Below are 27,698 nucleotides of genomic sequence, written 5' to 3' on the forward strand. Positions count from 1 at the left end.
CAATATTTCTAAAAAAAATAGGGTAATCGATTTAAAAAAATTGAGAAAATCGTAATTTCGTTTTGTAGTTTACCCTGTATACAAACTTTAGTCAATGAATTCAATTAAACTTAATTTAAAAACTACAATATATTCTTTACCTTATTATATAAAATAAATACTAGTTGTTTATGCACTAGTGTTTTATATATACATGGTATTGATTTCATAGGGATTTCGAAATAAAAATGGTCAAACACAATATTATAAGAACAAAGAATTATGAAAGAAATATAAATATGAAAAAATATATAGGGTGTCCATTAAAAAAATTGCATGTTTGCTATACCACTTAGTTATTAATTATCCTGTAGAATTTCACATATTTTCCAAGTATGGAGAATATCATTGCCTACATTTTTTCTAAATAAGTATTTTGGATATCTTGTACCACAATGGAATTACCGACCGATGTCACACTAAAAACTTACCCTGTGTATATATATATATATATATATATATATATATATATATATATATATAATGACTTCCATAAGTTACCTCTGTGAGCGTATACTGTCTTAATATACCTGCATACCATCGTCAACATCCAGTGACAAAACAATAAAGAATTGCAGAATCTTCCATATATAAGAGGTGAGTTGGCGGTGGCAATCCTCTTACCACTGCTGTCACTAGTTGGCTGGGCAAAAGAGCGAAAGTTACCTTCTGTTTTCAGTTGTTTCAGTACGGATTAATCGACGTTTCGTTTCAGTACTGAACATGCGGTGTTGAGTGAAAAGTGAGCCATTATTCTGCTCAAGAGTGTTAAAAACACAGTGCCTTAGTGATTCGAACTACGTCTCAGGGTCGGTTTTCATCCGAGTTTTATCAATAGGAGAGTTAGACGAGAAATATGACAACCAAAATTTTAATGTAAGTATTGAAAACTAAATATATGTATAGACTAAAAAAATTACAAATTTGTAATCATTTTTTAATAATATTTTTTATAAATTTTTTATTAGATATACATACACATGTTAATGACATGTTAACTCGTGTTAACATGTCATATTCTAATTAAGTAGTTCTTTTATTATATACTTTGTTGGAATATATAAGTAGAGGAAATTTCTACATAGAAAACAGTAATTTATGAATGCGTTTCCTATGCTAAAACTTTTGCCACAAAGTGTTTTGTTTTGTTGTGAATTAAATTCTAGTTTTACTTAATCTTATTAAATAATCACCGCATCGCAAGTTAAAAACCGCATTTTATATGCAGACAATTAGAATTTATATTGTTGGCTTTACGACTAATCGTAATCAGAATTTTATAGATTACAATGGTAAGTTTTAACACAACAATCTTTAATTGTTTTAGATTTGCCAATTTGTCATGCTTTTATCATGGTAGAAATATTAGTACCAATTAAAATAGGATATTTAAATGATTATTCAGTTTGTCATGAGCTTTACACATTTGTCTATTTAATCTTCGTTGGTGAAAACTTCGTTACTTCATTACTCGTTAGTTCCCATTTTTAATATTGGTTGATCGTATTGCCAACTCCTACACTTCAATTGCTACGTATGGTTATGGATCTGATAATTGCCGTGGTAATTCAAAGTTTGTTTTTGTAAAGTCTCTTTAAATTAGTCAGATGTAAGCCTTTGATTTTTAGATCAATTTTTTTAAATTTTTGTTGGCGTTTTTTTTATATAAGCTTGCTATCAAAATGAAGGGATATAGACAAGGTGAGAAACTCGGGTTCGTTCGGAAAAATATTCCCATGGGATTTTTTTGCATAATCACTTTCATGAAATATCCCAAAATAAAGTTCAAGAGGTCGCCCAGGTGTCAAATTTTTTTAAACAATTTTTTTAACAATCAATTTTTTCGACCCGGACTTTTTTTGGATCATTCTAAATAAAATAAGCCTCTTGTAATTTTTCTTTAAATTAATCGTTTTCGAGTTATAAACAATTTACAACTGAAAGAAGGGCAAAATTACGATATTTAAGGCTTAAAAACACGAGTAAAAAATTATTTTTTTAATTCACGAAGGACCTATATCCAAGTTCAATCCTTCTTCTATCATTTGCCGATAACTATTTTGGACTTATTTTATTTTAAAACATTGTTTTATAATCTTTAATGAAGCAATATGACAATTTTGAATTTTCATTGTACAAATGAGCGCCCGCCATGTCACACGCTTCATTGACAATTTAAAAAACAATGTTTTAAAATAAAATAAGCCCAGAATGTTCATCGGGAGTTCATCAAGGTGTTTAAAGGTATTAGAGATTTACTAATTCAACCAATTTTACAAGGCAAGATAGAGGCCAAAAGATCTCAAGGGCGCAGAAGGACATCGTGGTTGAAGAACATCAGACAGTGAGCAGGAATGACTACCATACATCTATTTAGAGCAGCTGTCAACAAAGTTGTATTGTCCAACGTGATTGCCAACATCCACAGAGGATAGGCACCACAAGAAGAAGAGAGAGTTACTGATGTTTTAAATAATACAGATATTTTAAGAAAAGAAGAAGATAATCTGGGAATCACTAAGCTTTACACGTTTATCAATCATTTGAAATGTGGTGTTACAAAAGGATACTTAGAATAGCACGGACCCAGAAGAAAACGAACACGAAAGTATTGCGAGAAATGGGCAAAGAATACAAAATAATTTTTCTATATATATATATATATATATATTTATATATATATATATATATATATATATATATATACATATTATATATACATATATATACATATATATATATATATATACACATATATATATATATATATATATATATATATATATATATATATACATAGATATATATATATATATATATATATATATATATATATATATATATACATATATACATATATATACATATATATATATATATACACATATATATATATATATATATATACATAGATATATATATATATATATATATATATATATATATATATATACATATACAAGCTATATGCTCCCGAAGAAGCTGAAGCTGTTTTCACTTGAAGATCCTTTTTTGTGGGAGATCATTCTATTTTGGGTTTTATTTTACAGTTTCTGGTGTGATTTCGCTGTTTCCACTGCTTTTCTCCATTCTTCTCTCTCTGTGATTGTTCTTTCTATATTTCTAATTTCCATACTCCTTAAGTCTTCTTCTAGTTGTTGTCCATATCTCAGTTTAGGCCTGCCTCTAGTTCTTTTACCTGGAGGTATCCGTTCCGTTATATCTTTTAACGAATTGCTCTTCCCTCTTCTCATTATGTGTCCATACAATCTAATTCTTTGTGCTTTTATTGTTCTAACTATTTTCTCTTGAACCATTCATTCTTTTATTTCGTTATTCATCCATTGTCTTGCATCCTCTTCGTTTTCTCTCTTTGGTCTTAGTATTTTTCTGATAATCTACCTCTCAAAAACTTTCAGTTGCTCTTCTTCTCTTGCTGATAATGTAAATGTTTTTGTTAATGTAAATATTTCTGCAGCATATACTACTATTGGTCTTATGGTCCTTTTGTAGATTTTAATTTTTGTGTTTCCGCTTATCTTCTTATACTTGTTATCAACTTGTTTTATTTCTATAAAACGCTGTATTTCACTCTTGAATTCTTCTTTTCATATCTAAACTTTTATTTCTTCTGTTGACTAGTACTCCCAAATATTTGAATGTTTCAACATCTTCAAAACTATGTGCATCTATTGTCAGTTCTGTCATTTGTGTCTTCCTTTTCTTGCTTACGTTTATGTATTTTGTTTTATTTTCATTTATTTCCAGTCCTCTCAGTTTGGCTTCATATTTTATTATTTGCACTGCATTCTTGTTTATACTTCCTGTGTTTCACATCATTTTTATTATCTTGTCTACTGATAGAATAAATAGTCTTCTTGTCTTACTATATTTTTTATTTTTATTATTTTTGTTCTTTCTCTTTCAATGTCTATTATTCTATCATTCTTATAATTTTATTTGGTATATTACTCTTTTGTAAGTCTTGGAACATTTTTTTCTATTTTGTTTGTCAAACGCCTGTCAAACGAAATAAAGACAATAAAAAATAAGAAATATACAAATTCTTGGACAAGTAATGAGGGGACAGCGATATGAAATGCTAAGATTGATAATACTGGGAAAGATAAAAGGAGGAAGAAATGTGGGAAGAAGGAGAGTGTCTTGGTTAAAAAATTTAAGAGACTCGTTAATATCCAATTCAATTGATCTTTTCAGAGCAGCGATAAATAAAGTAAAGATAGTGATGATGATGTTGATGAACATACTTAAAAAAGAAGAATATGGTTACCAATCCAATAAAATAATAAGAATTTGCAAAATTTAATTTTCATTTCTGAATCTTGCCGGCCATACTTAGAGATCGCAGATTCGCTTATTGCGGTGAATCACTCCGCATTCTTCTTTTGCATTATCCGGTTGTGTTGTATGAGTTAGCGTTCGTTGGAATTTTCTTTAACTCATTCCGATTTGTGTATAGTTCCCTCCTATGTCTCACTTTCAGGATTTTTATATCTCTCATGACCTGGTCCACGCATCTCTCTCTGGGTCTTTTTCTTGGTCTTTTATTTTCTGGTTCCATCTGTAGACCTTCTTAACCAGTTAGTTTTGCTTTTTGTCATTTCTCCATTTTCCATTCTTATTGGTCCCATAATTCTTCTGAGGATTGCCCTTTCTAAATTTTTCTTTATCTTTTTTTGTGAGGCACATTGTCTCAGCTGCGTACGTAACTACTAGTCTGATTGCAACTCTGTATATTATCAGTTTTGTATTTCTGGATAAGTTCTTGTCCTTCATTAGCCTATAATATATCCAGTATTTTGCCTTCTAGGATTCGCTTCGCTACTTCTTCACTTCTGTTATTTTTGCCATCACAATTACTCCCAAATATTTAAATTGTTGAACTTTTTCAAATATGTAGTTTTCTATCTTGATTTTTCTCGTCTTGGTATCTTCTCTTTTAGAACATAGGTAATTTGTTTTTCCTTAGTTAATTTCTAGACCTCTTTTCCGTGCTTTATTTGCCAGGATTATTACTGCTTCTTTTAATCTTTTCTTGTCTTGCTTCTTGTTTAATATGCTACTATTTGTTTTGAGGAGTGGGCTATAGTTCCTTTAATTCTTGCCTTGACTTGGAATTGCCTTATCGCACTCGTGTGTATATTGTAATTGAGTTTATGCTACCTTCTTCTGTAGTTATTTTAGCTCGAGATCCATCCATTGACATTTTTGTTAATATGGTTAGCTCCGCAGGTATATTTTGATTTTTCATTGCAATCAATAATTTGTTTCTTTCAATACAGTCACAGGCTTGTCTGAAGTCTATGAAGAGTGTGTAGAGTTCTATGTTGTGTTCGTAGCATTACTAGAGTGTTTGTGTAATTATGTGGATTCGCTTCTGTAGTAGATCTGCCTTCTGTACATCCTTGCTAGTAGTCACCAATTGTTTCTCTGTGAATTGAGTGAGTTTTGAACTAATGAATCTCTGCGTATACTGCGATTACTTAATTGTTAAGATGTTGTGTTCGTAAATAGAAGAGGTAGTAATGTTTAAAGTCCTAAGTAGTTTTTTAAGTGTATTGTACCACAGAGTCGAACAATTCAACAATATACAAGGTGTTACAATAAAAATTACACACGTCAAGTGAAGCCTAAATCTAGCGGCCGCTTTAACGTACCAATTAAATTGTTTTTGACATTATAGCTCGGAGATATACGATTTCTCTCGGTACTGTGGACAAATTCAGATATATGACATTGTTTTTAGTTATTATAGGCCTATATAAAGAAAATCTTTCGGAGTCTTACCTCAAATATTAAGCTTCTCAGTGGTCAGCAAGAAATCGAAAAAATGGTATTTTTTACACCAAATTGTTAATAATTAAAAAGGACGTCGAAATCTCTGCAGAAAACATACATAAGTTTTCTTAATATAGGTTTGTAATAACTAAAAAAAATGTCATATATTTGGATTTGTCACGGTCCCGAACAGGGTCTTTTTTTGCTTATTTCCCTGTACTATTATTATACAAAACAAATTACAAAATATGTCAAATATTACAAAAACATTTTGTAATATTGGCGGCTGGCAGCAACAAAACCGTTCGTGATCCAAAAATAGTTCTTACAAATTTTTGAATGGACTCTCTCTTTTGGTATTTAGCTGAATGACATAGGAATAATTCATATGTCCAGCAAGAGATTAGATTAAAATATTAATTTTAGACCAACAGCTATCCTTCTACGGTCGTTACTCACTGAAAGCTATCAACCTATATACAATAATTTGTACAGATGGTCAGTTGAATCGTTGCTTACTTACTTAATCCGAAAACCGTGTAAATTCACCGAATAGACTTTAGATGGTGACTTCCAGTTTTACTGAAGATATGCGGAAGCAAAATTTTATAGATTTCAAATAGATTTTTATATATAATTCCAGTTAATGTGCAGTCGACATGAAATACCCTGTATATAATTGTATTTTCCTGGTATTTTAATTATTATTTAAATTATTACGAAAAAAAAAATAGTTTCCAGTTTATTCTTAACGGTACTTGGCTCTAATAGTACCATTTATTGCAGTTTGAAGTATACATACACAGAGTAATTAAGTTTGATTCAATTATTTATTAACTTTACGAGCAGAACAATGTTGTGTTAAATACATGATGAATTCAATTCAGTAATTTCGGAGAAAGTCAACATCACCGGTTTTATTAATATTTCATAATAGATTGGTGTTAATTTATTACGATTATTTCAGAATGGTTATAAATTTTGGTGCCTTTTAAATATGCAAATTTTAAGAAAATAAAATATTAAGGAATTTTAATACTATTATTTAATGTGGTGGGTGTGGAAACAAATTGGTTATTTCTAAAATTTGGAATATTTATTTTTTGTTAATTCTGTGGTCACACTTTAACCTTGAGCTTATTATGTACACGTACCGTAGGATAACTGTCCTAAAATTGGAAATTAGGTCATTTGTTCGATTAGGTCGGTACTAACACTAACACAACGGCAGGTGTTTGCCTCTTCGTACACAGAAAACATAAAAACAACATTATATCAGTAAAAAGATTCTCTACTAGAGTAGCTTCTTCTGCATCCTAAAACTTAGTAAAAGATATACTTTATAAAAAAGTAAAGATATAAAATCATACAAGTATAAGCCCGAACAAGTGGCCACGTTGACTATGAAATAGAGAAATTCTACAATGAGATTACTTCAGCCCTAAACGATATAATAACACACTATACCAAAATATGTAGTGACTTTAAATAACATTTAAACGGTGAGAAATATAGATGATACAGAAATATCATTGGGAAAATTTGGTTTGGAAATAGGAACGAGCGCGGTGAAATTTTACTTATATAGATTCCTGCTGCAATAAATTTATTTTTAATGAACAGCTTCTACAAAAAATACTATAGGAGATTAATATGATAGAGCACGGGTGGAAACTAGGAACGAGATCGATTTTATGATCACTGTCAAGAGAAATCTTTAGAGATGTTACAATTCTAAAGCAGTTTTCATCAGGTAGGGACCATATTAACGTAAATGTCTCCAAAGAGAGATATCGTATGATCAAAAAGAAGTCTAGATCTACCTGGTTGAAGCCTGATAATATAAATACAGTTGAAGAATCCTCCGAGTATACCAACTAAATATAGAGGCACTTAGTAGATCAAAGTGTGAGGTACTATCTAAAATCCTGCTAGAAAATAACATTGACGTAGCTACCATTCAAGAAGCTCATGTAGGTGATGAATCTGATCTAAAACGTAGGGGCAAAGTACCAGGATATGAAATTCTTGGTGTAACATATCACCATATATACGGCTGTATAACATACATCCGCAGCAACATAGAAAATGCCCATCTAGTGGACACCAGTACCAATGGAAACATTCAAATTATTACAGTAATAATCGAAAAACTTACAATTGCTAATATATATAAGCCCCCAGAAACCCAGTGGCCTCCAGAAGTATTGCCTCATCTTTGCCATCCGGCAGTTTATATGGGGGATTTTAATAGCCACTATACGATGTGGAAATATCACAGCAATGACCAGAACGGCGAAGCACTTGTAGAGTGGGCAGAAGAAAACAACCTTAGTCTAATATTTAATGCAAAAACAGGGAAACATTTAGATCCGCAGAGTGGAGAAAGGAATACAACCCAGACTTCTGTTTCTCAACCCAAAACTCTCAAAATCAACCTGTCAATATAACAAGAAAAGTCCTGAAGAATTTCTCACACAGCCAACATCGCTCAATAATATATGAAGTAGGTATCCAGGTCCCGATAGGCCGATCCATTCCCAGACCAAGATGGAATTTTCAGAAGGCAGACTGGCAAAAACTCTCTATTGAACTTGATTAAGTTATAAGATGGCTTCCAGCCACACCGGAAAGCTACGATAGATTTGTAGGTTCATAGATATCAACTGCAAAAAAGTTTATACCAAGAGGTTACCGCAAAGAGTATATCGCAGGCTGGAATAATGAATGTGAAGAACTCTACAATGACTATATAGGGAATGGTGACCCAGATGTAGCTAATGACCTATTGCAAACATTAAATGAAGCCCGGAGAGATAAATGGATAAAAACAACGGAGAAAATGGACTTTAAAAGATCGAACAGACAATCTTGGAACCCACTTAGAAAGCTAGAGGGAAGTGCCCCGACCGTTAGAAAACCTCACTTTTTGTCCCCCGACCAAATAGCTAGCAGAATAGTGACCCTATCTAGGGCTCCACGTGACAAAGAACATACAAAATATATAAAAAAGGAACTCAACAACTTACGTCAAACAGCTGGACATAACCCAAGGTTCTCCCACGAATTCACCAATGAAGAAATAACACCAGCCCTCCTAGACATGAAAACTGGCAAGCCGCCTGGTTTTGATGGGATACGTCCTGAGTTCCTGCTACAATACGGTCAAAGGACAAGAAAATGGTTGGCTGCGTTCTATTCACTAATCCTTAGAACTGGAAACATACCAAAAGCTTTTAAAAAGAGCAAAATAATTGCTGTATTAAAACCCAATAAACCCCACGCTAAATTTGAAAGCTACCGTCACTAGCACTTCTCAGTTGCTGCTATAAACTGCTGGAACGACTTATCCTAAACCGAATAGGCCCACAAATTCTTGAAAATATCCCACTCAAACAAGCAGGTTTCATACTTAATCGAAGCTGCGCAGATCAGGTCCTAAGTCTAACCACACATATAGAAGCAGGCTTCCAAAAGCAACAAAAGACGGCTGTAGTCTTTGTGGATTTGACAGCTGCCTACGATACAGTATGGAAGGAGGGACTCCTCTATAAACTAACCAAACTAATCTCATGCCAAAGAATATTGCAACTAATAAACCACATGCTCTCTGGTCGATACTTCCAGGTAATCCACGGTAATGACATAAGCAAACAGAGGAAATTAAATAATGGACTATCCCAAAGATCAGTCCTTGCTCCAATACTTTTCAACTTATATATATCGGACCCACCTGACACTGATGGAAAAAAGTTTGGCTACGCTGACGACCTAGCAATAGCAGTACAACACAAACAGTTTGAAATTACTCAAAACGTGCTGACAAACAACCTCAACAAACTATATGAATATTTCACAAAATGGCGTCTGATACCCAACTTAAATAAAACCGAGGTAAGCTGTTTTCACCTCAATAACAAACAGGCAAACCAAAAAATTGGTCTTGGTCAGAGGTCAAAATGAGAAATGTAGCACTACCCTACCAACCCTACCCAAAATATCTGGGGGTTACCTTGAACAGGACTCTCTTGTTTAAAAAACATCTACAAATAACTGCACAAAGAATAAGTAGTAGAAATAATCTTATCCAGAATCTTTGTGCTACCAACTGGGGCGCATCTGAGGACACACTACGAACATCTGTGCTAAGTTTGGTTTATTCAGTGGCAGGGTACTGTGCACCGGTCTGGCTAAGTAGTCGTCATGTGAAAATAGTTGATACGCAGCTTAATATAGCAATGAGGATGATTAGCGGCTGCATCAATACTAGTCCACTATATTGGCTTCCGATCCTTAGCCATATTCCTTCGCCTATTCTACGAAGACAAAAGGCCTTGATAACGGAGTATTCGAAAGTAAATAGCAACTTGCAACTACCAATCCATGAAGACATCCCGAGTTTAGCAGCAAACCGACTCCCATCCAGAAAACCACCCATAAGAACAGCCCAACAGCTAACAGCAGATGATTTCAATGTTAACTCCAGATGGCACACGCTGTGGACTGAGGAAGCCCCACCTGAAGTATCCAACCTTATTGACCCAGTCCAAAAGCCTAATGGCTTCGACTAGCCACGAAACATATGGAAGAGCCTAAACCGAATTAGAACGGTACATGCAGTATGCGCACACAACCTACATAAATGGGGAAAACAGCCTACCTCCAGCTGCGACTGTGGAGCTCCAGATCAAACCATCCAACACATAGTGGAGACGTGAATTGAGAGCATATCGAGGGGACCCAAAAGACTTTTTCAAAACTACGCCTGCAAGCCTTGAATGGATAGCTCAACTTGACTCAAAGATATAACCTTATCTGTTTGTATTATCTTGTATTTTATCTGTATTTTGTCTATGTTCGTTTTTATATAATCTTACGTTTGTATTTTTGAATTATGTACTTACGTTTTTTACAATTATTACTGTATTTATTGAGCCATACGCTAAATAATAATAAGTTAATGAATGTATCAACAACATCCTCGAAAGCAAAAAGAACACAGACCTAGATTTCAACATCCTGAATGACATTATAATAGAAGCTATAGAGGAGAGCCAGAAGATACACTGCCAAACAAAAGCATAAAACGGAAGAAGTCCCCAAATAAAGCATTAATGGAAGAGAGGAGAGAGATTCAAAGTTATAGAAGCAAACAACAGGGCGAACTTAGAGATAAGTGAAATAATATAAAAATCGATCATGGGTTACGATGGTACGAGCTCGTTGAAAGCCAAAATGTTAATGATTAATGCACATAGCCATGCATTGAACGATTGGTTTCAGACAAGAGGTATCATGGGACAAGAGATTAATATTGATATAATTAAAAATAAAGACATATGGAGAAATAAAATTAAGAACTTCGACCCTATAGAGAGATCAAGGTGAATATGATGACGTTTATACTGCTTATGACTTTATAACTCTTTTGTTAGTATTTATTTAGATTATTCCTTATAAAACTGTAGCTCTTGATCATCTGACCGATTAAAGTTGCAAATGAGAAACAATTATTTTTTGATTAATAGTATTCAGTTATATAACTATAAAAAGCGAAGAGAATGATTCATTTCGTAATGATAAATATTCAGGAGACCACATTCTATAATAAGCATAAAACATTAAAGTTCTTGGTATTCATGTTTCCTTATTGATTAGAATAGTAAAGGTGAGAAAAAGATATATTAACTTAAGTAAAAATGTCACGTATTAGATCATAACTAAAGTCAGGATTATAAACATTTTATTTTGTTGCTTATTTAGGATTTTTAGTAAAAAAGGCTTTTTATGTAAAATGGGACCTAGATATCTAACCCTTGTTTTTCATTTAACTGTACTGCCATCGCTTATAGTGGTTTTAAAGTTGAGTTTTGATTTCCTTATTAATGCTATCATGGTTGTTTTAGATGTTAAGTTCTATTTTTTTTAACCAATTATTTATTTACGGTCGTTTGAAATTTGTGCAAAAAATGCCGTACCATTTGTAGATTCCCTGTAATCTGTATTCAGAAATCACACTTCGATGTAATATGCTAAAAATAAAAATCGATCCCATCATAGTCTAAGGTCGATTCTTTCGGCTATGTTGTGAACGATATAACTGCTGAGATTAGGATGTCTAAAGAGAATCATTTGTATTTTATTTGGGTTAGGTGTTACTCCCCATCTTTTGACTTGGCCAAGGTAATTTTGAGCAAACCTACAGAGGACATCTGCATCTCGAGATGTTTGTTACAAGAGTAGTGTCATCTACGTAAAGTAAAGTAAGTGTGCTAGTGTTACGCGGATTAGAAATATTGCTGTTGTAAATTGTGTATAGTATTGGTGCCAACATGGCACTCCTGCTGTAGGAGTAAATAAGGCTGAGAGGTGACCTCGAACCTTTACCTTGATTTTACGTTGAGTGACATATGGACGTATAAGTCTAACGAATAGAAATGGCAACCCGATGTTCAGTAGTTTCTTAACCAGTCCACCATGCCAGACTTGATCGAAGGCTTTTTGAACATCGAGAAAAATGCCTAATGATATTTTGTGGTCGTTTAGACTTTGTGAAATATGTGTGACGATTTATGTTAACGCCGTTGTGGTGGAATGATCTTCAATAAAGCCGAACTAAAACGTGGGGATTATGTGTTTTGTGGTAAAGTCCACGAGTCTTTCCTTAAGGATCCTCTAGAAGACTTCAGCCAAGACATTTAGTAGAGAGATCGGCCTGTAAGAGTTTATCTATTTTTGGCATGCGTTTACACTTTATAGTTTTCACCTGAATAAGTTGAGGAGGGAAAGACTGTTTGTCTCAAGTTGGTCATTCAGAATTATGTCCGTAATTTTTAATTTATTAGTTTACATAGATTCAAATAGACATAGTTTAATGCCTTTATTTTTAATGTGAAGAATTTGAAATTGGTCATTAAAAGAATGATTATAGTCTAGAAGGTGCCTCACATTTAACTTTAACACTGCCCCCCAAAAATTACATCGGTCAAACTGGTAGAACTTTTATCAAACGAATAGCTTAGCACAATTAACTCTTAGCTTTGCATTCTTCTGCTTTATTTAAAAGAGTATTTTTTTTCTTTAGGTGTATGTTGTTCGGTTTTTGTTTTGATATGTTCTATAAGGTCGCAGACTTATTTTTTTTTTATTCCGATAAGTGGAGTTTAACAGATGCATAAGATACGTTTTGCATATTGTTCGGCTATATCTTCGGGTTGTTCTCCAGCAATTTTGTAATATAGAATTTTATTTAATTTATTACTCAGAGGATTATCTAGAGGAAAGGATCTTGTGTTTTAATAGTTTCTCAGATAGTTAATTACAAGAATTAAAAATTTGAAATATAGAAGTGAATCCTGTAAAACTAAATAGAAACTACCGATGAAAAACAAACCACTTTCAGCTGAAATATGCACTTTCTTCTAATGTTGCATCAAAAACTACAAAACCACATTATCGAGACTAGAATTATTATATTTGCCCATAAACGTGTCAATTAACTTTTTATATCCAAATGGATCGTTTTTATAATATTCAACAATAAACTGAGAGTTCCAGTTGTTATTGTTAAATTCACGATATAATTACTTCATTTTTAGAAATCATAATCGAGCAAACGAAATTTTGTATGGTAGTTATTTGAAATTGAAATATAATGTCATTATTCAATGTTTTTATGTCCAATGTTATGTTAGTATTCTACAATGTTTATCAGTTATTAGATTTTGCGCTGATTAGAATGATAATACTGTGTTCTCCAATCTACACTGCTGGTAATCGTAGGCTATATTTTTCTTCTCAAGGTCTATTCATACACATTTCCTTAGTCGATGTTATACATATAAAAGGCAGAAGATATAAAAACAATCAAACATATATGACACCCCTAGATATAAAAGAATTGAGTAGATTAGATTTGAGTAACCGAGAGGGTTAGAGAATAGAATAGGAAAAAATTTTGTTTATTGTAGTAGTTGTCAGTGATTTCTAACTCACTGTGATTAAATCACCGGTAGTGAAATTACGTCCCATCGCTAGTTTACTATCATCATGGCTATTTTAAGTTTAGAGACAGCCACTTTGAATATTTGACCGGAACTGCATCCAAACAACGGCTTCAAATTTCTTAACCAGGATACTTCGTCTTCTCCCAATACTATTTTCGTCCACTATTTTTCCTTGTATGATGTAAGACGCTATATCTCAGCATGCGTTATGTCCCCAGATATTGCAGCTTTATTTCTTTGACAGTTATTTCTACTTCTTTCTCTTTCCCCATTTTTTTCAAAAACTCCGCATTAGTAACTCAATCAACCCATTATATTCTCAGATTTTGTCTGTACACCTACATTTTAAAAGTTAGTTCTTTGTATTGATTTTACGTTTAGTCCAAATCCAAGCTTCGAAACCGTAATAAAGTACACTAAAGACGTAAGTCTTTAAGTTTAGTAATAAGTAAATTCTACTCTATTATTTAAAGCTGATCTCTGCAGAGATACCTATTCCGAAAAAGAATAACCGAAAAAAAGCAGAAACACATATATGACAGAAAGTGATGGAGTCGAATAAAGCCGGAATTAAGCTAGACCATAATTACAAGACAATTAGAAACGAAACACATGCACTTTTAAGAAAAAAAAGCTTGTGAGTAAAAAACGCTTTTAGAAAGAAATGGAACATGATTTTTACGGTCTGCAAAAGGAAATATTGCGCTTCATAAGAGGTCAAAGAAGGGAGGTAAGAGAACTAATAGAACCAAAACACATAGAAAAGGATACATGGAAGAACTTAATATAAATTTACAGTTTTGAAATTAAATTTTAAGTTCGAAAAATACTTGAAAAGCTGAAGAACAGAAAAGCAGCTGGTAAAGACGGGATACAAAACGAAATACTGAAGTATTGTGGAGCAGCAATAACAGAATAATTAACAATATTAATTAATAAAATTATAAAACACAATAAAATACCAGAAGAATGGAGAACGAGCGAACTAATTCTACTATTAAAAAAAGGAGATAAAAAACAGCCAGAAAACTACAAAGGTATAAACTAGTTAAATACTACAATAAAACTTACAACTAAAATTTTACAAGTGCTAATAAATCAGAGGATAAGTTTAGCAGATAAACAACAGGGTTTTCGTAGTGGAAGATCGTGTACAGATGCAATATTCGGTATAAAGCAAATTATTGAGAAGTTAGTAAAGTAGAATAGACCAGCATTTGTGTGTCTGGTTGAACTAAAGAAAGCGTTTGACAGAGTAAGACTCAAATATGTAATCCATCTTCTCTATAATAGAGAAGTTCCCCCAACCAAATTATTAAAACTATCGAAATCATCTACCAAAACAACAAAATGGAAGTCAGAATAGACGGACAATAGAAAGAACCTATAGAAATAGGCAGCGGAATAAGACAAGGGGATTCATTGAGTCTCATGCTCTTCAATTTAGTCATAAATGAAATCATCAAAAGCGTTAACAAAGGAAGAGGATAGAGAATAGGAAACAAAGAAATAAAAATACTCTGTTACGCAGACAACGCACTATTGATAGCCCAAGATGAAGATATTCTGCAAGGACGGATCCACAGATTTAACATAAGAGAAAAATAATTTAATATGACAATATCTTCTCAGAAAACTTAAACAATAGTAGTTAGCAAAGAACCAACCAGATGTAAAATAGAAATTGATGGCATCAGTATTGAACAAGTAATGGAAATAAAATATCTGGGAATTACACTGTCCAACTATAAAGATCTGGACAAAGAAGTGAGAAATCAAGTACAAAAATCAAATAGACTGGCAGCATGCCTTAATGACACTATATGCCAATGAACAAGCAGAATTGCTTATAAAGCGAAAAAAGAAGAAGAAGAAGATCTCTGCAGATTAGTCGTTATTTTTATTTATAAGTGCTCCTAGATAAACACACTTTTTTACCTTTCCATCGTTTTGCACCTAATGCTTAAAGTTTCATTAAAATTTTTTTTTTACAAATTTGCATGAACTTTTTCTTTTTAATGTTGAGCGACAATCCGTACTCCTCTCACTCTACTCTGATATTTTGCATTTTCCCATTAATCTCTCTAGATCATTTAAGTTGTCGGTAATTATTACTGTATCATCTGCGTATCGAATATTTTTGATCAGTACCTTGTTGACTTAAAATGCCGGGAGTTTCATTTTCCAAAGATTTAGATAATTTCTTCCAAATATACTTTAAAAAGTAGAGGCGACTCTGCCAAAACAGCCGTTCTGATAATAAATTGTAATAAATTTTATGGAAGTGTAGAAAACAAAAGTTTTCAGTGTTTATTCTTAAATAAAATTTGATTATATTCCCATTTAAATTAGTTTGTTGTAAACTATAACGTATAAATTATATCTTTTTACTTCATGTTTTAAATTTTTAAATGTTCTTCTTTATATACCCCCCTTATCTTTAATTTCCTATTTATATATTTTTTTGTTCCTTTGCTGATTTATATTTTCTTTCTTGTTCATCTTATATTCCTTTTTCTTCGCTTTTTTCGTTATTCATTGTCACTCCATTTCGTCAGTTTGTTGTCCTCGGTTGCTTGGATAGTTTGCTTATTTATTTGGACCATTTTTTTTTAAACTCTCCCTTTGCTATTTATATATATCTTGTCTGTAGACTGTTTAACTTATGTTTGACTTCGTTTTCTTCACTTTTTAACTGTTTAGCCTTTCTTCCAATTTCATTTTGTATCTTTCTTGCAAAGAGTGTCAAGCCGTCATTAATGAAAATTATTACATCCTTTAAATTTCCCAATTTATTTTTATTTTTCATTAATCATTCGTTAATGAATGATGGTACAGTAGGCGTTACAGTAGATTAGCGTGAAGCTATATATGGTTTTCTGTATTTACCAAATTTAAATAATATTTTTAAAATTGAATAATTGAATAAAAACAAATTCAATAAAGAACGAAATAGTTTTATTATTTCTTTATTATTTATTTTTTAAGCAAATTGTATTATATTAAAATAATTCAATAAATTATTATGTTTGCTCCTAACGCCACCTGCTAACGTAGTAACGAAGTATAAATTCTTTACTTCTGACAGACCTGTCAAAATCAGAAAAAATAATAAATTAATAATAAAATATAAGTAAATATCATTTTTGATAGTAAATTTAATTATTATATAACCTAAATAAGATTTTTAAGTATTTATATAAAATTATTTTAAAACGAGAGGGGTCATAAAAATTTGAACAGATGATTCAATATTGTTATTAATTGAATGGCATTTAAGACTTAAATCTGGACAATCGTTACAAACCGAATCTTTTATTGACTGATATTCTTGAATTGAAACTAGAAACGAATTGATCGAGAGTAGTGAATCGCTGTGAAGAACCGCTATTTCGTGACGTTACCCGTGCCGCCTTCTCGTGACGCTAGTTCCGTGACGTTCGCCTCAGTATTTTACTATAGAGAAAAAATAATACAACGCCAGTATAGAAGATTCGCTTTAAAAATGTTTTATTAAACGGTTTTTTTAGATTATTTCATTCTCAATTATAAAAGCATATAAATTAACTAAGAGTGACCTTTAAGAGAGACAAGAAAAGTGAAATGTTCAAGCTTATTATTGGTATTTCTAATTTTAATCACTTAAAGGTCAAATAAGGATTTATGAAAGTTTGCATAACAGTGTGCATGTTTAAGAATGGGAATTAAATTTAATTTTTTATAGTATTCATAAGTTTTTTTGGTTGTGTATATAAATAATACATAGGAATTACATTTTTTCCTTAAAAATGTTGCTTTTTTATAGATTGATTTTTATAAGCATCACTCATTGTATAATTATATTAATTACCTATCAATGTTTAAGAATTATTCAAATATTTATTTATAGGTACTTTTATTATTTTTATTCCGAAATAAATTACGTGTAAAGGCTACAGCTGGATAATATGGTAAAATCTGCACTCAGCTGGATGCTTATTTGAGATTAGACACTAGAAAGAACAAGTTTAAGAAACCCCTTTAGCCAAATTCTTAGCTCCCTAGGTGACCCCGGGGGTCCACTATCACAAAAAAGGTATTTTTTCGAAAAAATCAAATTCATGTTTTCTTTAAATAATATGAGAAACTCATATTCACTATAAACATTTATATTTAATGCCTAGAAACACGTTGTTGTTTTTTAGATTTTTTGGATCAAAATTGAGTTTAGGAAAAATATAGGTATGAATTTTTCAAAAAAATTTTAGGTCATGTCAGCAGGAAATTTTTGACAAACTTCTTAATAATTATTGTTGGTTTTTTTTTTCTTCTTTTAAATGGTCGTGTTAGATTTGCCATTTTTGCTCTGGAACATAGTCAAAATTTGAAAAAACCCATTTTTTGGTGTTTTCCTCCATGTTTTTAGCACATAAACCTAACTGTACATTAATTAATACCGATTTTTGATATATTTTTTTGTTATTACTAATAGCGTAATCAGGTTTGCCATTTTTAGACCAGAACATGCTCAAAATACGACAAACCCTCTTTTTTGATATTGTCTCCCACAATATATGTTTTACCACATAATCTCTACTTCATGTTTATGAAAAACGATTTATCATCAATTTTTTCCTTTTTTCTAATAGCACGGTCATATTGGCCATTTTCAGACTAAAACCTACTCTAAATTCAAAAAAACTGCATTTCTCGTTGATTTTTAAGCACATAACCTCATTCGAGTGGTGATTGTTATTTAAATATTTTCATGCCCGAAAACACTTTGGTTTTTTTCGGACTTTTTTGATAAAAATTGAGCTCAGAAAAATCATTTGAATTTTTCACAGAATAATTTTTAGTTTATGTGGGTAATTTTGGGCAAACTTTAAATATTTATTTTTCATGTAGTTTTGGTCTAATATAAAATTAAAGATTATATATTTTATTAATTTAATCCATAAATAATAATATTTAAATGATAATCGCCACTCGAATAAAGTGGGCGGAAACAAAAATCGTTTGTCACAATTAAATGAGGTTTTGTTTTTAAAATATTTTTAAAAATCACGAAAAAAGGCAGTTTTTATAATTTAGAGTATGATTTATTCTGAAAATGGCAACAAAATCGTTCTTCATTCATATGCATTTAAGTGCTAAAAACATGGGAAAAATATATATCAAAAAAGAGAGTTTGTAGTAGGTATTTTGAGCATGGTATGGTCTAAAAATGGCAAACCTGATTGAGCTACTAGACATAAAAAAAGATATCAAAAATCGTTATTCATTAATATATAGTTGAGTTTATGTGTTAACAATATGGGGAAACACACCCGCACAGCTTATAACAGCTCTATCCTTCATTCCACATTGTTTATATCTCTATGTCTGACATAACCAAACCAATGCAGTCTTTGTGTTTGAATCTCTTTTGAGACTTTACAGGCCACACTTTACCACCGTTCACCAACGCAGATCTCACTACACTCTTATATATCTTTCCTTTCAGCTGTTCGCCAATTTATCGATCACAAAGTACCCCGCTCATTCGCTGCCAGTTAAACCAATCCATTTTCCGTTATGTAGTTGTCAATGTATTTAAATTCTCCTACTCGTTCTAGTTTTTCTCTAATCCATTCTTTGTCCACAGCCATTCCACTGACCCCAACCACATATACTCCGTTTTCTGCTAATATTAAGTCCTCCCTCTTCAATAGCCTTTCTCTAACACTCCAAGTTCTCCTCCAACATTTCTTTGCTCTCCTCTACTAACACGACATCGTCGGCAAAGAGCATTGACCAAGGAGCCCCCTTCCTTTCTTTCTCTGTCAATACATCCATAACAATATTAAACAGATAGAAACTCAGTGAAGAGCCTTGATGCAAACCAACCGTCACTGGAAAACATTCGGTCAATCTGACAGAAGTTCTTACTTTGTTGTACGCTCCCTCATACATATCCTTCTCGAGCCTTACGCACTTCTCAGGAACCCATTTATGTCATTTCTGTCTCATACATCTCCATAGCTCTTGTCTAGGAACTATGCCGTACGCCTTTTTCTTAGCTCTCTTCTCTTCTTCCGTATTTCTCTATTAACTGTCTTAAAGCAAATAAAGTATGCGTTGTCACCCAAACTGTTCTTCTCCTATCGATGTACCTCTCCTTAGCCTTCACTTTACAGTTCTGTCCCAAATTTTCATTTTATCCTACATTAACTTTATCCTTCTATAGTTCTTACAGTCCTGAATGTACCTTTTATCTTTATGTAATGATACTATAACACTCTCTCTCTCCATGCATTGGGTATCCTTTCTTCCTCATATATCAGTAGTGCATATATAATTATATAAGCACTACTGATGGGATACTAACTAAAGTAAAATAAATGATGAATTAAAGAAAATTATCCAAACTTTAAAAAATTATTAGAGAATATTTCCCAGAGACATCGGCAATTGGAGTATTATTCTGAAGAATGCTTTGGCTCATAACGGGCTGTGATGCCACTGACGATTATAATGAACATATATTATGGATATCCCAAATATTTAAACACAAAAAATTAACATCTATTAATATTTACAGGTGGAAATATGACAAATGCTTAACAAAATAATGAACCATGATTAAGGAAATACAATCAACTAAATAATTACAGACGTGGTTAAAAAAACTGAGAAAGTTTTTGAACCAACACTAAAAATCTAGGTAATTTTGAAGTCTATTATGATTTTTTTACGAGGTACAAAATAAAACAATAACAATAACACTGTTGTTAATGTTTTATAATCTTATAACAATTTTATTGCCCACATCCTTAGTTTTACTGCCTAGCTGTAATAAGATTTATTGCAGATACTTTAATGGTGAGTTTTTTCGTCCATTAATGCATACGCCTTCGAGTTAATAACTGCATACCATAGTATTTACTAAGAAAAAAAGAACAATGTTAATTTTACACATTAAATAATTTATCAGTATTTTTCTAACAATTTTCGTTTTCTGATCTTTCTCAACTATAAAAATGTTATAACTATTATACTATAATTAAATAAATATAAAACTGTTATAATCGTTTTACGAGATAGAAATTGGATACATATAAAAGCTCTTTTCCAACCATGTAAGTCTTGTTATTTGCTTCACTTCTCTCTGTTTATCTCTTATCATTTACCTTCTTCTTGAACTAACCCTTTTTCTTTTTGCTGCTGGTGTTTTTACTGACTTGCACTTAAATCTAAACTAAAGTTAAATATATTAGTTTATAAAGTTATATTGGTTTAATGATCCGTGAATTAGTCATTTCTCTAAAACCCTGTTGTTCGTATATTAAACTTATTCTTTTATTCATTAGTTCTTGTAAAATTTTAGTTTTAGGGTAGTATTTAACAAGTTTATACCTCTGTAGTTTTCTGACTGTTTTTTATCTCCTTTTTTGAATAGTAGAATTAGTTCGCTAGTTCTGCCTTCTTCTTGTATTTTATTGTATATTATAATTTTGTTCTGTTATTTCTGCCGGACAATATTTCCTAAAACAACCAATGCTATCTGCTCACCTGGGTAGATTAAACTTTGTAGAATCACGAAAGTCTTCATTCCATAATATTTCCCAGTGTGATATCAATCACATCCTGTTTGGATGTATTAAAAATAAAGCACTCTCAGCTACTTTTTATTGAAACTGGTTAAAAGTAAGTTGCAACTTACAGTAAACATAACCCACCTATCTATACAGCCCTTGCTGTCCAATTTTGGACATAGATTTCCTCTTTCTTCTTCCACGTCTCTTTATTGTAGGCAGTTTGTATCCACTTCGGGCCTGCGTGTTTCTTCAACTCATCTGACCATCTCATTTGTGGCCTTCCTCTTTTTCGTTTGTAACTATATGGTCTCCAGTGTATAATCATCTTATTCCATCTGTCGTCTTTCTGTCTTAAGGTATGTCCAGCGAACTTCCACTTAAGTTTTGCTATCTGCGTTAATACATCGGTCACTTTTGTTTTGTTGCGAATCCAAGTATTTCTTTTCTTGTCTGATAGCCTGATGTTCAGCATTTGCCTTTCCATGGCTCTTTAGGTCTTTGCTATTTTTTCCATGTTTTCCTTTGTAAACGTCCAAGTTTGAGAACCGTAGGTGAGAACAGGAAGTATACATTGGTTGAAGACTCTTGTTTTTAAATATTGGGGGTATTTTCTATTTTTAGTATATAGGAAAGTTTTCCGAAGGATACCCAAGCCAACCGTATTCTTCTCTTTATTTCTCCGGTCTGATTTTCTTTATTTAATTTAACTAGTTGTCCCAAATATACATATTCTTTTACTTGTTCTATAGTTGTTTGTGCAATTGTAATTATTAATTCTTCTGGTTGGCTGATCATGATTTTCGTTTTATTATAATTCAGTTGTAGACCTATTTTTGTTGATTCGGTATTTAATTCATCCATCATAATTTGTAATTCTTCCCTTTTGTCTGTTATTAATACAATGTCGTCTGCATATCACAAGTGATTCAAGTATTGGCCATTTATGTTAATACCCCGTTTTTCCCATTGTAATTTCCTCATAACGTCTTCCAAAGCTTGATTGAATAGTTTGGGTGATATAGTGTCACTTTGTCTGACTCCTCGCCGTATCTTAATGGGCTCCATTTGTTTAGCTATTTTAATGGATGTTGTTGCTTGATCATATTATATGTTGGAAAAGTCCGTGTATCTATAGTGTATTCTCCCATTTTGTAAAGACTTCTTTACTGCCCAATGTTCCACCTTATCGAATGCTTTTTCAAAGTCTACAAATGCCATATACATTGGGATTTGATATTCGTTGGCCTTTTCAATTAATATTTATATCGTAATCAGGTGGTCGCTTGTACTGAATCCTTTTCTAAAACCGGCTTGCTTTCTTGATTGGTAATTATCTAACTTAGTTGTTAATCTGTTTGTTAGTAGTTTAGTTAACAGTTTGTATATTACATTCAGTAGCGTTATGGTCCTATAGTTTTTCAGATCTTTTCTATCGCCTTTCTTAAATAATAATAGTGTTATTGCCTCGTTCCATGAGGTAGGTATTTGTTTTGTGTTCAATATTTTATTCATTAGTACATAGGACTTCCACTGTAGTTTTCCCCCCATTTTTTAGCATTTCCACAGTTATTCCATCTTTCCCAGGAGATTTGTTATTCTTTATTTCTTTGAGTACCTTTTTTATTTTATTTTTACCCCATAACCCACCTACTATCACTAAATCAGAAATCAATATATGAACTTGTATGTAATCACAAAAAATTTGTTAAAATCCTTTATAAAAGGTATATAATTAAAAAAACCCAACCGATGTTTTCCAACGTACGACTTGGAGTCGTACGTTGCCATGTTATAAAATCCACTGGTATCTTTATCATCCTAATATAGAAGTTTGAATAATGTAACTAAATTGTAACCTATAACTTTTAACGGGTTTTTACCCAAATATTTAGTGACTCAAAACATGTACACCTAGACACTGATGATGGAATATGGATTCCTAAAACGTTTTGTCTTCACGACATAGCCCGATTTTTTTTTAATTATGTACCTTTTATAAAGGGTTTTAACAATTTTTTGTGATACATGGTATACAGCCAGCTACAGGAACTTAGTTTCCTTGTGGATTGTATGTAATCACTTATATGCATCTGGATATAATATAAATATGTTGCAATTAAGTTTCAATTCATAAATATAACATACATTATTCAAAAATCTGTGACAAATAAACTAGTTTCCGTGCCAAACACACTATCATCATCATCAAGCAACCTATGCCACTCGGCCCAAGTATCTGCAGTACTCATAAACCTAAAAATGTATTCAAGTTGTTGTTAACGTTACAGCTAAAAGAGCTTAGTAACCAATTTAACTTCCAAATTCCCATTTAGTATTAACTGGATTTAGAATTCCTTTTAACATAATATATATTTTACGCTTCCACATAGCCCCATTCATTTTTCCTCCCACTAGATCTATCTGTACCTTCTTTGAATCCATCATCCTCTGACTACTTTTAAAAAAAAATTTCAACAAGTCTTTTCTCTTTCAAGCAAACATATCGAAACAAGCAAACGATCAAAAAAGTACTTTTTATTAGAGATGAATAATCCAAGGCCGCAATACATTGTGGCTTTCTCGACATAACAGATTTGTAGGATCATCTCTGGTAATTTTGTACCAAACCGCTTCAGTGATTGTAGTCTTGCTTTTTAGTAAAGCTGAGTCGACTATAGTTGTAACAACAACTCGCTGTAACAATTGCTTGCCGTGATATTACTTTTTTAATGATTAAAGAAGAATAGGGAGTAAATCTCTTACATTCACGCACATTAGATAATTTGCCGATGGTTTTTCACCTAAAAAACAACACTTTTGTTAATCTATTGCATAATCGCGAGTCATGTAGCATCATACATACTTAGAATGATATTAAAATAATTTCAAATACTAATGCGTTTTTCCTTTTTACGTTAACAAATACTTATAATCTAACTCGTACTCACTCTTTTTATAACTGACACCAATGAACAAATCACGGTTTCTTTTTACTGATTAAGTCAAATTTATTCGATAAACTTTAAAGTAAGTTTAAGATGACGGACAAACTTGATCCGCAAAAGTTTTATGGCCGTATTTGATGATTGCCTAAACGTGAAATTATCAAAATTTGAGCTATGCAATGATTTATGGGGTAACAAGATAATTCGAAGAACACCAGGAAAAATTGCCATTGCCAAATTAAAAAACCAGCCACCATTGTCCGCTCCAGGTTTCCAGTGGGACAACCTCAGAGTCTTCTAACATTATTGCCACAAATTGGTCGCATTGCTCCTGTAGTGATCCTTTTCCAAGTTAACATGGTCCTTTTCTAACTTGGCTGCACCGTACTGAAGACGACCAATAGTCAGAAATACGGATATACGGTTGCTTTCCATCTTATACACATATTTTATTATATTTTTTTCCTTTGTTGTGACCTACGCCGATACCTTCTACCTTTATTTTACTATTAACTCGCTTTAACCTTTTTCTGATATATATATATATATATATATATATATATATATATATATATATATACATATATATATTATTTGTGGAGGAAACCTAACCTAACCTAACCAAACCTCACGTATTACCCGACTTATTTTATGACATTTACTTAAATAAATTTATTATAGCTGTATATGTATGACATACCCATTTTCTGCAACTAGTTTTCTAACAAAAAAGTAGTAATTTTGTGTTCAAGGTAGGTAACATGCCGATAACAGGTAACATAATACAACATATTTTGTATAACTATGGTAAAACTGGCGAGAATTATCTCTGTTGGAATATGAAACGATTGTCATCACTAGACTTCGGCAAATATGCATATTGCATATTTTGAATATTGTGCATATTTTATGCAAATATTTCATATTTTGGCATATTTGTATAAAAGTTTGCATAAAGTGCATAAAAGTTCAGATTTTTATACTGTATTTGAAAATTTTTAAACATACCAATTTATTTCAATTCTTGTATAAAATTTTGTAGTCATTTTAATCAAGAAATGATCCAAGAACGTAATCTCTACAGGTACAAAACATTTACAATTTCAAAGAAGATCAATTTAAGTAGCCCTCAACATTCTTAGAAAGTCTCGGTCACTGAGGCATTCAGTTATTGGATAATCGCTAAGGGTTCGCTCATTTGCATTTTATGATCTAATCCCCAAATCTATCTACAATTTATTGTATCTTAACAGCAGGTAAACGGCTAATAGTTTTGTTCCTAATTTAGGGATTTTCCAAAATCTCCCAGTTTATTGAATTAGGTACCTAAACATTTCTAATTTGATGCTCAGATTTGTAAATCATTTTTGTTTTGATATTCAAAGCGTAAACACTCGTTGTGCGTAACAAAAAGGAAGATTGTGATTTTATAATGCCTAAAACAACCAGTGCTTCAACTTGGATTAAACCTTATAAAGAGCTGTCTATGGATATGGGAAAAATCTACTGTTCAGTCTGTGGCAAAATTGTAAGTATCTAATATTTTCTATTAAATATCTAATATTTCATACATACAGGGTGTTTCCAAATGACACTTACAACGTTTGACTGAAGATACTTCTCGAAAAATTGAACAAAACGATATAGTTAATGAGGGGTCAAACTTATTTACTTTTCGAGATACAGGGTGTTACAATTAAAAAAAATTAAATTCTTTTAGTTAATAACAACAATAACTTTAAAACCAATAAACGTATTTACTTGAAATTTAGTACTCGTAGGTTGTTTTTAAATGAAAAATAGCTTCCTTTAGTGAGAAAAAATTGTCCATGGTACAATACAATGGTGTGTATTTAGAAAAATTTTTCACCTTTACTTTTTTTTATGAAGTCAGCTATTCTAAAACACAATTATTTTTATTGTAATTGAATTAACAAAAAAAAAACTTTTGTTGAATTTTAAAATAAGTTATATGATGTACTAATGGTTAGTAACAAAAACTAATTTGTGGATTAATACTGTATTTAAAACACTTAGCGAGTGTTTTTTTCCAAACCAGTTATTTGATTAACCAAAAACACCTTGTATATTTTTATATTTTAAAGGTTGGGTTAAAATAAAGGTTTTTATTTTTATTTATAGATAGCATGTGAGAAGAAATTTCAGATAGACCAACATGTGAGAACTGCTTCACACATTGCAAAAAAAGGAAAAATAGGAGGAAAACATCAAACTTCAATGGCTAAATGTTTCCACTTTTTTTCTTCCGACAACTATTCCTTCTAATAAATTACTGCTTATTTTATCGGATGCTGCTCCGTATATGGTGAAAGCAGGACAAAATTTAAAAATATTTTTCCCAGATTTAATACATGTTACTTGTGTAGCGCATGGATTAAACAGAGTTACAGAGGAAATACGAAAAAAGTTTCCTCTTGTAAATACCATGATATCCAGTGTTAAAAAAGTATTTCTTAAATCTCCTATAAGAATTCAACCTTATAAAGAAATGCTACCTAACATTCCTCTTCCACCACAACCTATTTTAACGCGATGGAGAACATGGTTAGAAGCAGCTAATTTTTATGCAGGTCATTTTGTTAAAATAAACAACATAATTGATACAGATGAAAGTTCCCAATTTCTTTTGGATTCTAAACAAACTTTTCAGAATAACTTGCTTCAACAAGAACTTTCATTTATAAAATCAAATTTTAGTTTTGTTCAAAAAACAATTACTCAGTTAGAATCGCCAAAACTGTCATTGTTCGAAAGTACAGCATTAATAAAAGAATTTGCGTCATGTTGTCGGAACGTTAGAGGTAATATTGGAAAAGATATTTTAAAAAAATTTGAAGCTACTATGGAAAAAAATAAAGGTTACCATATTCTTTCTGAAGTAGTCAGTGTTCTAGCTGGAAATATTTCGGAAACAATTAATTTAGAACCAAATGTTTTGGTTAGTTTGAAAAATGCTCCCGTTACATCAGTTGATGTTGAACGAAGTTTTTCCATATATAAATATATGTACTCAGACAGAAGCCACAAGTATTTGTTAGAAAATTTTGAACACCACTTGGTCATTTATTGTTACCATAATTCTAAATAAGTTTATTCATACTTAAAAATGATGTAGTTACTTAAAATAAATGTAAATCTTAATGAATAGTAGGAAATATTTAGTTATGTACACTTTTTTTTTAAATAAAATTGTTACTATTTTACGATTTTTTTATTTATTTGTATGCATATTTTGTAAAATATTTGCATATTTTTGGGTAAACACGTGCATATTTATGCGCATATTTTCTACATTTTTATTTGCATATTTGCCGAAGTCTAGTCATCAC

General features: G+C 31.6%; 1 protein-coding gene across 3 annotated transcripts in view; it reads left to right on the plus strand.

Annotated features, from left to right (window-relative positions):
* Positions 1 to 627: 627 nt before the first annotated feature.
* The window catches only part of LOC140439270 (uncharacterized), a 77,249-nt gene continuing 50,178 nt past the window's right edge, over positions 628 to 27,698 (plus strand). Inside the window, exon 1 of one of the 3 annotated variants that reach the window (XM_072529085.1) lies at positions 628 to 915. In XM_072529085.1, the coding sequence (XP_072385186.1) occupies positions 896 to 915 (20 nt within the window). In that variant the 5' untranslated portion in view covers positions 628 to 895. The remainder of the gene's footprint in view (positions 916 to 27,698) is intronic. The other 2 variants (XM_072529084.1, XM_072529086.1) reach the window with 2 other exon arrangements.

The sequence above is a fragment of the Diabrotica undecimpunctata genome, chromosome 4, assembly GCF_040954645.1.
Source record: "Diabrotica undecimpunctata isolate CICGRU chromosome 4, icDiaUnde3, whole genome shotgun sequence".
Classification (NCBI taxonomy): Eukaryota; Metazoa; Arthropoda; class Insecta; order Coleoptera; family Chrysomelidae; genus Diabrotica; species Diabrotica undecimpunctata.